This window comes from Physeter macrocephalus, chromosome 10 (genome assembly GCF_002837175.3).
Source record: "Physeter macrocephalus isolate SW-GA chromosome 10, ASM283717v5, whole genome shotgun sequence".
In the NCBI taxonomy this organism is placed as follows: Eukaryota; Metazoa; Chordata; class Mammalia; order Artiodactyla; family Physeteridae; genus Physeter; species Physeter macrocephalus.
In genome coordinates, this window is record NC_041223.1 from 16214045 (window position 1) to 16228948 (window position 14904).

General features: G+C 37.1%; 1 protein-coding gene across 5 annotated transcripts in view; it reads left to right on the forward strand.

Moving 5' to 3' along the window:
- LATS1 (large tumor suppressor kinase 1) overlaps positions 1 to 14904 on the forward strand; it is a 47074-nt gene that overhangs the window by 18422 nt on the left and 13748 nt on the right. For 2 of the 5 annotated variants that reach the window (XM_055087440.1, XM_007107913.4), the window contains exons 3-7: positions 494 to 641; positions 6021 to 7534; positions 10031 to 10613; positions 13229 to 13411; positions 13617 to 13723. In XM_055087440.1, the coding sequence (XP_054943415.1) occupies positions 494 to 641; positions 6021 to 7534; positions 10031 to 10613; positions 13229 to 13411; positions 13617 to 13723 (2535 nt within the window). Of the gene's footprint in view, positions 1 to 493; positions 642 to 6020; positions 7535 to 8950; positions 9014 to 10030; positions 10614 to 11395; positions 11460 to 13228; positions 13412 to 13616; positions 13724 to 14904 lie in introns of those variants that run through there. The other 3 variants (XM_028494331.2, XM_024122425.3, XR_003681389.2) reach the window with 3 other exon arrangements.

The window sequence follows — 14904 nt, forward strand, 5'->3', positions numbered from 1 at the left end:
CGCCGGCCGCCTTTCCCCCCCAACGGGGGAGCCACAAAAAGAAGGAGGCCCGCGTCCCGAAAAAAAAAAAAAAAAAAAAAAAAAAAAAAAAGAGAAATTCAGAAGCATGTTGTTACAGTTGTATCTGAGAAAAAACCCTAGAAGAAAACAGTAATACATTACATAAAGGTGAAAATATTAAAGAAACATTTGAAGAATTTGAGGGTTTGTTTTCTTTAGTAATTTGAGATTGTATGGATTTTTATAGTTTTACTGTGCTGTACAGTATATCCTTGTAGCTTATTTATTTTATACATAGTAGTTTGTACCTCTTAATCCCCTACCCTTATCTTGCCCCTCCCCCAAAAGTAGTTTTACAAACAGGACATTAAATTTTGGCTTGGGGCCTTGTTCTTCAAAATTATGAATTTCTCCAGTGGTAGTTATAGTGTTGTTTCCTTCTTACTAATTATAAGATTTAAATTTTATTTCTGTTTTTAAAACTTCATACCAGGATATGGTTATACAAGCTCTTCAGAAAACTAATAACAGAAGTATAGAAGCTGCAATTGAATTCATTAGTAAAATGAGTTACCAAGATCCTCGACGGGAACAGATGGCTGCAGCAGCTGCCAGACCTATTAATGCCAACTTAAAGCCAGGTGATTAATCAAATTTTTTCCTAGTCTCTTATTTTATAATACTTAAAAATATTTAAGTATATAAAATGTTTTGTCTTAGAAATTGTTAAAAGCATCACGGTAAGTGAAAGCCTCAAGCTAGAAAAATAACATTATAGTGCTACACCAAAATGAATTTGCAGATGGGGCCCTAAAGTTCCATAGGTAATTCTGATAAGCAGCAGTCTAGGTTGAGAACTGCTTGATTGCTTATAATGCAACTGAAATATTTTTCTTTTTAACCGTAAATATAATTCAGACTATTCCTTTTTTATGTATATAATCTTATTATAAAACATGTTCATCATAGAATATTTAGAAAGTAAATAAGCAAAAAGAAAACACTGCTATTAATACCCACAAGATTTTGGTATGTTTTGTTTCTCAGTCAAAAACTGGAGTGGGTTTATATGTGTGTATTTTGATTCTTATTGTTTAAGCAAAAAATGGGGTCATACTAAAACCTACTTTATTCACTTAGTATACCATGTATAACTTTCCTTGTTATTAAATGGCCTACAGAATACTTAGCTACAGTAAGGTAAACTTACCACATGTTATTTAACCAGTCTCATTTTTTGACATTTGTCTTGTTTCTTTTTTTTTTTTTTTTTTTTTTGCCATTATAGACAGCACTGCAGTAAATTCCCTTGTACCTAAATCTTTGTACATTCCTGATGATTTGGTAAAAGTAAATTTCAAAGACTTGCAAAAAGTTTTTCTCATAGGCATACCTCATATTATTGTGCTTCACTTTATTGCACTTCGCAGATATTTCAGTTCTTACAAATTGAAGGTTTGTGGCAATCTTGCATCAAGCAAGTCTGTTGGTGCCATTTTTCAAACAGCATTTGCTCACTTCATGTCTCTGTCTTTTTTTTTTTTTTTTTTTTTTTTTTTTTTTTTTGTGGTACATGGGCCTCTCACTGTTGTGGCCAGCCGCTCCGCGGCATGTGGGATCTTCCTGGACTGGGGCACGAACCCGTGTCCCCTGCATCGGCAGGCGGACTTGCAACCACTGCGCCACCAGGGAAGCCCTCTGTGTCGTATTTTGATAATTAAAATATTTCAGACCCTCCACCAGTAAAGATTATGACTTGCTGAAGGCTCAGATGATAGTTAGCATTTTTTTAGCAATAAAGTATTTTTTAATAATGTATGTACATTGTTTTTTAGATATAATGCTATTGCCCACTTGTTAGACTATAGTATGTATATGTGCATATATACATATATAAAGTGTAAACATAACTTTTATCTGCACTGAGAAACCAAAAAGTTCACATGACTTACTTTATTGCAGTATTCACCTAACTGCACCGAACCCACAACCATCTCCATCCGAGGTATGCCTGTATTGCTGACCAGAAAGGTGTTACCAACTTGTTTTGTCCCAGTCAGTTTAATATGAGAACGCCTATATTTGTAAATCCTAGGTATTATCCTTTTTGTATATTTAATGGTTGTGAAAATACTATCATTTTACATTCACATTTCTTTGATCACTGGTGAGCTTAAACATTTGTTTATTGATTATTTTTAAATTGACATTTCAATTTCTTAATTTTGTATTTGTCTTTTTTAATTGATTTATAAGAGGCCTAATTTTTTCATTCTTTCAGTCAGCAAATTTTTCTTGATCAACCACTATTTCAGGCCCTTTGCTTGGCATTGGATATAAAGTTCTTGCCCTTTTGTGGAGTTGAGATTCTAGTAAGGGAACTCAAATACACAAATACATGTAGAATTACAACTATGTAAGTATGAATGAAGAGGGGACAGTTATGTGGTACTATGGACTTATATAATAGAGGGATTTTTGACCTGAACAAGGAGATGAGAGAAAACCTTCCTGTGAAACTGATACTAGAGCTGATATCTGAAGAAAGACAAGGGTTAATGGGGATGGGTTTCATGAGGAAGCGTGTTCCTGTGCATGGCTTGTTTGGCAGGTTTTGATGTCACATTCGAAGAAATGAAAGTGGCTAGAACGCTGAAATCAAGAGTATAAGATATGAATGGAGAAGTGCATAGGGGCCTGACTATGTAGGACTGTCTATTGATTTTATCCTAAGAGCAGCAGGAAGTTATGGAAACATTTCAAGCAGGGTAATGACATGATTAACTTTGTGTTTCAGAAAGATAGCTGCAATGGATGAGAACGGATTAGAGAGAGCAAAGGAGGGTGTCTGGATAGACTTGATAAGAAATACAATTCACAGGAAATGAAGGTAATTTGGACTAGGGAGATGGTGGTGGAGAAAATTGAATGAAATAAGAAAGAGATAGGAGGAGTAAAATTGACAAGGACATGGCGATAGATTGCATATGGTGGGTGATAATGGAGTGGGATGACCCTTAGGCTTTTGGTGTATAAAAATGGATAGTGATACCTCACATTATGAAAGGGAACGCCAAGGGAGGACAGGATTTGGTGGAGAAAGATCGTAAGTCTGGTTTTAGACATAAGGTTTAGTTAGGTTCATTGAGTTATCCAAGTGAGGATGTCCCATTATTTTGCAGAACTTGTTCAGGATTCTAACTTGGTACTTCAAAATTCTTATCCAGTTTTCACTTCTTTTTTTTTTTTGCCACACCGCGCGGCTTGTGGGATCCTAGTTCCCTGACCAGGGATTGAACCCGGAACCAGGGTGATGGATGGTTCGTCCATGTGGATGTTGAAGTTATAGAATGTTGGCAGGGCTTAGGGTAGAATGCCAAAGTTATGGGTGAATGAGGGCGAGCAAGTAGGTGTTCATTGGGTGACCATTAGAGGAATGAATGTGGCCTCCCACAGATAGCATGAGCTTCCAAAGAAATGGCTTTTTAAAAAGCGTTTGCAGAAATAACAATGATGTAGAAGCATAAATGGAGAGCAAAGAAGTGGAGTTCCACGTTTTAGCCCAGTTTATTTTTTAAGAAAACCTGGATTGCAAAGGACCAAAAGGAAAGTAATGTCAGCAGACGATAACCAGCTTTAAGGACGTGGGGGAAAAGCTTGGAGCAGAGGTTAGTGATCGAGGAACATTTGCTAGTTATAGAACAGAGCGTGTCTAGAGGGCAACAGTGGGAGGGTTTAGGAAGTGGAAGAACACAGAGAACTTTATGGGAGGTGCAGAGCAGTAGGGTTGGCGGTATACTTGAGGGTTGCAGAGATTTCGTCTTAACTGGTAAAAGCTGGGAGAGTGACTTGGTGCATTTGGCCTCAGCTGACTCTCCGAGGAAGGTGAGACTTGTCTAGCTTGCCCAGAGTGATGACTTTCCCTGAAGTCATAGACCCAAGATGCTGCCCAGCCTAGATGAAATAGAATGTTAAACTGTACATTCTGAATATTTACCAGGTTTTTTTCATGTGTTATTAAATGTATTTTCTCCCAGGATGATGTTGACCTTTCAAATTTGTGGGTGTTTCTTGTTTTGTTTTGAATGGTGCTAAGTGTTTTATGTATTTAAATCCAGCAGTCTATTACTGTATGTTCTCTACCTTTGTCATACTTGTCATACATTTCCAGGAGGTACAAAGAAGTACCCCAATATTATCGAATGTTCACTGGTTTTCTCCTAGTACTTGTATGGTTTCATCTTTAACATTTAGATGTTTAATCCTTCTGGAATGTATTATTTATATGTATCATATCTTATATGAATGTATTTTATATATATATTTTTAAATGTATTATACTCTTCTAAGTGACCAGACTATTTTAAATACTTCATCTTTTTGGTATCATATGTTTTCTTGCCTGTTTAATTTATTTGGAAATTCCATTAAATAGAGACTTTGTAAAATCTCTACCTTATTTAGTGTTCAGCTAATTATCCCCTACTGCCTTTTTTTGTTTTAAAAGCCATACTGAAATGTATTTAAAATTAGTGTTATATCTATCAAAATTACAAATGGACACATCCTTTGGCTCAATAATGCCATTTCTATTAATTTGTCTACTTAATATATATATGAAATGGTATCTGTACAAAATTCTTCATTGCTTTTTGTGGGGGAGGGGTAAAACAAAAGACTGGAAACAACCTTAACAGCCATCAGTAGGGAAACTGATTAAGTAAATTTGGGTACATCCATACAGTGAAAAACTGTAATAACATTTTTTAAAGGTGAAGAAACACTTTATGTACTACTGCAGAATCTTCAATTTTTTTAATGAAAAGACCCAGGCACAATAGTATATATAGGAGGTATACTTTTTTTAAAAATTTAAGTGTAGTTGATTTACAGTGTTAGTTTCTGACGTACAACAAAGTGATACAGTTATGCATATACATATTCTTTTCCATTATGGTTTATTACAGGATATTGAATATAAGTTCCCTGTGCTTTACAGTAGGACCTTGTTTTTTATCCATTCTGTATATAATAGTTTGCATCTGTTCATCTCAAACTCCCAACCCAACCCTTCCCTGCCTCCCCCCGCCCACCCACCCTTGGCAACCACAAATCTGTTCTTTATGTCTGTGTCTGTTTCTGTTTTTTAGGTAAGTTCATTTGTGTCATATTTTAGGTTCCACATATAAGTGATATCATATGGTATTTATCTTTCTTTTTCTGACTTACTTCACTTAGTATGATAATCTCTGGTTGCATCCATGTAGCTACAAATGGCATTATTTCATTCTTCTTTATGGCTGAGTAATATTCCATTGTGTGTGTGTGTGTGTGTGTGTGTGTGTATTTTATATATATATATATATATATATATATATATATATATATATATATATATATATAGAGTAATATTCCATTGTATATATGTACCACATCTTCTTTATCCATTCATCTGTCAGTGGACATTTAGGTTGTTTCCATGTCTTGGCTATTGTAAATAGTGCTGCTATGAACATAGGGGTGCATGTATCTTTTCAAATTATAGTTTTGTCTAGATATATGCCCAGGAGTGGGATTGCTGGATCACATGGCAACTCTATTTTTAGTTTTGTTGATGAACCTCCATACTGTTCTCCACAGTGGCTGCACCAATTTACATTCCCACCAACAGCATAGGAGGGTTCCCTTTCCCTTTTCTAGTACTATTTACCTGTGTATTCCTAAAATATCTTTCTGATGACATTGGTAACCAATGTTACCTTCAGTGACATTGGTTGCCCAAGGGACGGGGTGGGTGTCCTTTTGTACCGCTTGAATTTTGAGCTACGAAAATGTGTTACCTAGTCAAAAATAAATAAAATTTTAAAAGGTAAAATAAAAGCACATACTCAAATTTGATTTTTGTGATTCTTGAAAGAGAATTATCATTTAGTAGTGTTAGAATTCCAAGCTAAATTTTTCGAAAGTAAGAGGTTAAAAAAACATGTTTTTTTTTGTTTGTTTTTGTTTTATTCCCATAGGGAGTGTGCAACAATCAGTTAACCGCAAACAAAGCTGGAAAGGTTCTAAAGAATCCTTAGTTCCTCAGAGACATGGCCCACCACTAGGAGAAAGTGTGGCCTATCGTTCTGAAAGTCCCAACTCACAGACAGATGTAGGAAGACCTTTGTCAGGATCTGGTATAACAGCATTTACTCAAGCTCACCCTAGCAACGGACAGAGAGTGAACCCCCCCCCACCTCCTCAAGTCAGGAGTGTCACTCCTCCACCACCTCCAAGAGGCCAGACTCCCCCGCCAAGAGGTACAACTCCACCTCCCCCATCATGGGAACCAAACTCTCAAACAAAGCGCTATTCTGGGAACATGGAATACGTAATCTCCCGCATCTCTCCTGTTCCACCTGGAGCCTGGCAGGAGGGCTATCCTCCACCACCTCTTAACACGTCCCCAATGAATCCTCCTAATCAGGGACAGAGAGGCATTAATTCTGTTCCTGTTGGCAGGCAACCAATCATCATGCAGAGTGCTAACAAATTTAACTTTCCACCAGGGAGACCTGGAATTCAGAACGGTAGTGGCCAGACTGATTTCATGATACACCAAAATGCTGTCCCTGCTGGCGCTGTGAATCGGCAGCCACCGCCTCCATACCCTCTGACCCCAGCTAATGGACAAAGCCCTTCTGCTTTACAGACAGGAGGATCTGCTGCTCCTTCATCATACACAAATGGGAATATTCCTCAGTCTGTGATGGTGCCAAACAGAAATAGTCATAACATGGAACTTTATAACATTAATGTACCTGGACTGCAAACAACTTGGCCGCAGTCATCTTCTGCTCCTGCCCAGTCATCCCCGAGCAGTGGACATGAAATCCCTACATGGCAACCTAACATACCAGTGAGGTCAAATTCTTTTAATAACCCATTAGGAAATAGAACAAGTCATTCTGCTAATTCGCAGCCTTCGGCTACAACAGTCACTGCTATTACGCCAGCTCCCATTCAACAGCCTGTGAAAAGTATACGTGTGTTGAAACCAGAGCTGCAGACCGCTTTAGCACCTACACACCCTTCTTGGATACCACAGCCAATTCAAACTGTTCAACCTGGTCCTTTTTCTGAGGGTTCCACTTCAAACGTGACTGTTATGCCGCCTGTTGCTGAAGCTCCGAACTACCAAGGCCCACCACCACCTTATCCCAAACATCTGCTACACCAAAACCCATCCGTTCCTCCATATGAATCAGTCAGTAAATCTAGCAAAGAGGAACAGCTGAGCTTGCCCAAGGACGATGAGAGTGAGAAAAGTTATGAAAATGTTGATAATGGAGATAAAGAAAAGAAACAGATTACCACTTCACCTATCACCGTTAGGAAAAACAAGAAAGATGAAGAGCGAAGGGAATCTCGTATCCAAAGTTATTCTCCTCAGGCATTTAAATTCTTTATGGAGCAACACGTAGAAAATGTACTCAAATCTCATCAGCAGCGTCTACATCGTAAAAAACAATTAGAGAACGAAATGATGCGGGTAAAACCTCTTTTTAAAATTTTTTTATTTTTATTGGCGTAGAGTTGATTTACAATGTTGTGTTAGTTTCAGGTGTACAGCAAAGTGAGTCAGTTATACATATACATATATCCACTCTTTTTTAGATTCTTTTCCCATATAGGCCATTACAGAATACCGAGTAGAGTTCTGTGCTATACAGTAGGTCCTTGTTAGTTATCTAATACATAGTAGTGTGTATATGTCAATCCCAATCTCCTAATTTATCCCTCCCCCCTCCTTACCCCCTGGTAACCATCAGTTTGTTTTCTGCATCCGTGACTCGATTTCTGTTTTGTAAATAAGTCCATCTGTACCATTTTTTTTTTAGATTCCACGTGTAAGCGATATCATATGATATTTGTCTTTGTCTGACTTACTTCACTCAGTGTGACAATCTCTAGGTCCATCCATGTTGCTGCAAATGGCATTATTTCATTCTTTTTTACGGCTGAGTAGAAAACCTTTTAAAATGTCCATTTTTATACTTGATTATGTATTTGCTTGTTTATTTTAAAATACTGTGGTCCAGTATTTTTCTTTCTTTTTATTCTAAATATATTCAATTATTTAAAAGTCAGTAAACATTAAGTATTTTTGATTATACCATTTTATTTTAGCATTTCATGATTAACTCAGAATTTTTTATAATAAAGTTGTAATAAATTAAGAAAAATACAGTTTACAGTGTGTTGTTTAGGTATGCATAATCCCTTTAATGGAAATTGGAGCAAGGGTTTTTTTCTAGAGTTTACACATTATCTTACATTTTAAAATAAACTAGAAATATCTGGGTCCCATCTCTTGATAAACTTATGAAACATTTATCTTTATTTACAGTAGCTTTTGGGCTTGGGGGCTTATTCATCAGATTGGTCTTATTAGAAAGTGTCAGACACATCTCCTTTCAGTTATTTCCCCTTCTAATTTTATTTTTATAATGTACTAGGAAAAATATGTTGAAATTATTAAATCAAACTACTAAAAAGGAGGTCAGAATAATTAAACACTTTAGATTAATATCTGTCGTTGATTCCATGTAGATCTCTTCACTAGATGGTATTACGGTGGTACTCTCATTATTATTTTTATCCTGTGTTTACAGTTCGAAGGTTTGGCTCCTAATCTTACATCTAGTGCTCAAAAGCCAAGAGGCTTAAAGTTTTGTTAAACTTCCTTATGAAACTTGAGAGAGCCATTCTTTTAAAATGATTTTTCTAAATCTGATTTCACAGTATAGTTACTCCTGCTATGAATTGAATTTTGTGAGGTGAGAAATACCATGATAACCTGTATGACTTATCCATATTTATTAGCTCTTAGGATTTCTTACTAAAGTCTGTCTGTATGTATTTTCTTAGTTTATTTTTCCTTTTTCCTCTTCACTTTCACTAATAGCTGATTTAAACTTTTATGGTGTTGGAAGCTTTGCTGACTTCTGTAGCCTCCATTACTGTGTAGGCAAGTAAGATTTTTAGAGAAATAGTTCTGTACTAAGTCTGGCATGCCACCCTTAAAAGATTTTGCATGCAAACGCGCATCCTAACAGAAGCATGAGGTTGCTATATTTTAATTAGTCTTGCATTTCTAGAATTATACTCTACTTTTCAAATCAAATTCCTTTTCTATTTAAATTCTTAAGTTAATTCTTCATTAACTAGTCAAAAATGAACTATTCATTCCTTCTGAATCTAGGTATTCCATGTCTACTTAGACGTTGGTTTTTGTTTTTAATCTGTTTTTTTGGTATCTTCATAAGTCACACTGATTATTCTTTGAAACATTCCAAAATATTTTAAAGATACCTTGTAATCAAAAAAGTTGTCCCTTTTAAATAAGGTAGGACATACCCTTTGCATTTTGCATTAGTGGTGGCTGTGAGTCCTACCCTTACTCTAATGCCCTGAGAAAGATAAAAGGAAAGACTGACTATTAATGAGTGGTTAGTTTAGGAAAGACATTCTTTTGTTCTTAATACATCAGTTTTTTAGAATAAATGATCCTGAAGTGGAAGAATTTCTCTTCATGAAGGATAAAATGAGAAGAAGACTATTTGAGGCCTAGGCATTCCACAAAGAGATGCATATAATGAAAGCAATCTAGTTACGTAATTTGGGATGAATATGCATGGAGAGGTAGATGAGGGTGCATGTTAACATGTTTGGCTGTTGCACACTGGGAACATGTTTTTTGAGTGCATTAGAGAAGAGTAGAAAGCTGACCATTGATATCATCTTCTCCTTGCTCTCTACGGCAGACTCTGCATATACCCTCACCTTGTGTATCCTGTTAACTATTTCTTATGCTGCACTTTTGATAATTAATTTTCTCTGCAGTATATTCTAGATTTCTAATATGCTTTATTAAAAATTATTATGCATTTAACCTTTAAATATATGCCTGAATTTTTTCCAAGCGATTTCTTAATATTCAGTATAGAAGATAATTCCTCATTTAATATTTAGTTTATTTGCCTAGGTTGGATTATCTCAAGATGCCCAAGATCAAATGAGAAAGATGCTTTGCCAAAAAGAGTCTAATTACATCCGTCTTAAGAGGGCTAAAATGGACAAGTCTATGTTTGTGAAGATAAAGACATTAGGAATAGGAGCATTTGGTGAAGTCTGTCTAGCAAGAAAAGTAGATACTAAGGCTTTATATGCAACAAAAACTCTTCGAAAGAAAGATGTTCTGCTTCGAAATCAAGTTGCTCATGTTAAAGCTGAGAGAGATATCCTGGCCGAAGCTGACAACGAATGGGTAGTTCGTCTTTATTATTCATTCCAAGACAAGGACAATTTATACTTTGTAATGGACTATATTCCTGGGGGTGATATGATGAGCCTGTTAATTAGAATGGGCATCTTTCCAGAAAATCTGGCACGATTCTACATAGCAGAACTTACCTGTGCGGTCGAAAGTGTTCATAAAATGGGTTTTATTCATAGAGATATTAAACCTGATAACATTTTGATTGATCGTGATGGTCATATTAAATTGACTGACTTCGGCCTCTGCACTGGCTTCAGATGGACGCATGATTCTAAGTACTATCAGAGTGGTGAGTAAAATCATAAAATTTGTTTGGACATATGCATATGATTTATAATGAAATAAAATATAAGATGGTATTATTGCTGGATGGGAGCCAGAAGTCCTGGGTCAGGTCTTGACTCCACTGGATAAATGCGGGTGAATCCTTTGGACACTTAGATTTATAAAATGAAAGAGTGTGCTAGAATTAATTATTTCTAAATATCATTAACATTTTTGAGTTAATCTCTTTACATTTTATTAATTTGAACTATGTCACACAAATAACAATTTGAAAATAATTTTTAAATGAAGCTCCATACCCACCATTCAGCTTAAGAACTAGATTATTAGTACTTTTGAAGACCCTAAACAATCACTTCCTTTTCTTTCTTCCATAGGAGTATTTCAGAATTCTATAATCAGTTCTTTACTTTTCTCTACACTCTTATCACATATGTATATACCCCAAATAATTTATTATTTCATTTTGCCTACTCTTGAACCTTTATTTAAATGTAATCATTCTATATGTAGTCTTCTGTGTTGACTTCCTTCATCTGTTTGAGGTTCATCTGTGTTCCTGCATATAACATTTATTTTCACGACTGTTTAGGCTTCTGTTGTATGACTGTTATACAACTTATTTAACCTTAAACACTTAATGTACATGATTCTGTTTAATCTTCACAACGTCATTATGAGGCAGAGTGAAGAAACTGAGGCCAGTTAGAATAAGAAACTTGCCCATGGTCAGACAGAAAATAAGTGTAAGGGCTGGGCTTTGAACTCAGGTTTGTCTGCTTACAGGGCCCATGTTATTTCTTCTGTACCACACCGCCTCACCAAGATCCCTCCAAGCACTAATGGAAGTGTAAGTCAATCTGACATTCGTTGAATACTTACCATGACTAGGTGCTTTACATATTTTCTGATTTAATGCTTACAGCAGTCCTCTGAGGTCAGTATAACGCCTCCAGTGCTTCTTGTGAACACAAGTAGATTGACATTAAATGGATAGAACTGAGATACTACTAGGAGTAGATCCTGAACCTACTTTAATATTCAGCTTATCATAATTTAATGTCTCCCCAGATCCATCTGAATTACTTGGGTTCATCTTACAAATATGATTCTTAGGCTCTATTCCAGTCTTCTGATTGAAAATCTCCACTGAGGGTAGAAATTGTATTTTAATCAAACATCCTAGATGATTACTACAGTTAGGTTCATTTCAACTATTTTTTTTCCTAGATGATTTCATCCAGTCATGGCTTTAATTACTAGCTCTACATCAGTGACTTCCAAATCTCTCTCTTCAGAAACAGCCTCTCCCTTTCACAAGGATTCCTAATAGACCTTTCAAACTTAACATTGCCAATAAACAACTCTTAATTTCTCCCCCTCCATATTTGTTCCCCCTCCCTTTTAGTAAATTGTACTACCACCACCCATCCTTGATTCTTTTTTTTTTTTTTTTTTTTTTTTTTTTTTTTTTTTTTTTTTTGTGGTATGGGGGCCTCCCTCTGTTGTGCTCACGGGCCCAGCCGCTCCGCGGCATGTGGGATCCTCCCAGACCGGGGCGCGAACCCGGTTCCCCTGCATCGGCAGGCGGACGCGCAACCACTGCGCCACCAGGGAAGCCCCCATCCTTGATTCTTTTTCCATACCCTCCACATCTAATCCCTCAGTAAGTCCTGCTTACTCCACCTCTAAATATATCTAAATATATCTTCAATCTGTTCACTTTTCTCCATGTGCACTGTTACCATCACAGTCCAGACTTAACTGTAATAGCCTCTTACCTGATCTCTTTTTCACCCTTGTCCTCCCTATAATCTATTCTCTATACAGCAGTTAAGGTTTTCTTTTTTAAACCTTTATCAGACCTTTTCATTCTCTTGCTTCAGACTCTCCAGTATCTTCCCACTGTACCTCGAGGAAAAAGCAGACCATTTCTTTGGCTTGCAACACCCTTGTGCACTGGCTCCTGCTTCATTTCCTACCATTCTCCCCCTTACTAACCACACTGGGCTTTTCTCTGGTACTGTTGTGATTGTGTAGGATGCCTTGCTTTGGTTTTCAAATGGTTGAGTTCCTCTTATTTTTTTACAAATGTCACCTCAGTCGGTCTTCCCAAGCCACCCTAGAACATTTGCCGTGTCACACCCCATGTTGATTCTCTGTATGGAATGCATCACTATGTTCCTTATATATGTATTTGTTTGTTGTATTTCTCCCCTACAGAGAAGCTGCCTGAGAGAATAGTGTCTTTATTATTATCGTTGTCGTTTGCTGAATGAATGAAACACAAATCTAATTTGTTTGAAACTTTGTCCAGAGTAGTATTGCAGAGCAGTCTGAGTACCAAATTCTCAATGATTTTTACCGTCATCACTTAATATTGAGTAAATTACTGCATCTTAGGCTTATTTTTCTTAGTGTAAAACTTGTCCTATTGATATTTCAAGAGTGCAGGCTCTAATTATTAATAAACACCATCAGTGATTTGCCATACATTGTGTCTCAGCTTGTCAACAAGGGGAAGCGTTGTTAACTCTAAACTATGACGTCAAAAGGTTAAACAGACTAGGTTTACTGTTGTTCTTGTTGCTTTTGTTTATTTATTTTTTTACTATACAGGTGACCATCCACGGCAGGATAGTATGGATTTCAGTAATGAATGGGGTGACCCCTCTAACTGTCGATGTGGAGATAGACTGAAGCCACTAGAGCGGAGAGCTGCACGCCAGCACCAGCGATGTCTTGCACATTCTTTGGTTGGGACTCCCAATTATATTGCGCCTGAAGTGTTGTTACGAACAGGTAAAACGTTTGTTTCATAAATAATCTCAGTATGCCTTTAGACCAGCTGAAACTTACATTAGAATATGGCTCATTTCAGGCTTATAATAAAAGTATTAATTTTACAGTATAAATTGGTGATTTAATATTAATTTTGATTGTATTAATTCTGAGCACTTTTTAAAAAGTGCTTATGAATAACTATAACTTTGGTATCTTATTTTAGGCTATACACAGTTATGTGATTGGTGGAGTGTTGGTGTCATTCTTTTTGAAATGTTGGTGGGACAACCTCCTTTCTTGGCACAAACACCATTTGAAACACAAGTGAAGGTAAGGTATAGAGTCTACACCAAAAGAATTGTTACGAAGTCCCAATACCATACACCTTTATCAGTCCTTTACTTTGAGCATCTTAATCTAGAATTAAAGAAAGAACTTGTAAGGTTACAGGAACCCACTAAAATTCCATGAGTGAACTCTTATCTCCATCATATCACTGTTACCATACTCATATCCTTCCTCACTCATACACTACATTCATATTTCATTCTCATAGAAGTTTTTAGTACCTTTTAAAGATGTATTCCAGTTTATTCTTACTACTGGCTGCTGGCTTTGTTTCCTTTCATGCACATTCTAGCCCCAAAGTACTAACAAATGTCTTTATCTCCCTGGCACTTAAATGAAAAGCTGCTCACAATTTTGACCATAAATTGTCCCATTAAAAAACCCTTTAGGGCTTCCCTGGTGGCGCAGTGGTTGAGAGTCCGCCTGCCGATGCAGGAGACACGGGTTCGTGCCCCGGTCCGGGAGGATCCCACATGCCGCGGAGCGGCTGGGCCCGTGAGCCATGGCCGCTGAGCCTGCGCATTCGGAGCCTGTGCTCCGCAAAGGGAGAGGCCACAACAGTGAGAGGCCCGCGTACCGCAAAAAAGAAAAAAAAAACTCTTTAGGGCTTCCCTGGTGGCGCAGTGGTTGAGAGTCCACCTGCCAATGCAGGGGACACGGGTTCGTGCCCCAGTCCGGGAGGATCCCACATGCCGCGGAGCGGCTAGGCCTGTGAGCCATGGCTGCTGGGCCTGCGCATCTGGAGCCTGTGCTCCGCAATGGGAGAGGGCACAACAGTGAGAGGCCCGCATACCGCAGAAACAAACAAACAAACAAAAAAACCCTTTAGTGGCCTTGTTTGTGGGTTAAAGTCCAAATTTGTCCTCAGTTCCTTTGTTCATACCATTCCTTCTGTCTGGAATGTCCTTCTTTCTCTCCCATGTTTCACAACCTTCCCCCCTTTCTGGTTCACTCCTGGTCATTTTAATCATTCTCTGAGAATGTCTTAAGATACCATCTTTTCTATGATGCTCTCCTCAAGTTACAACTTCTGTCATTGTATTTAATACATTATATTAAAAACTTCTTTTAGAATTTTTTTTATTACAGGTCTACTGGTAATGCATTCTCTCAGGTTTGTGTCAGATTTGTTTGAAAGTGTCTTTATTTCCCCTTCATTTTAA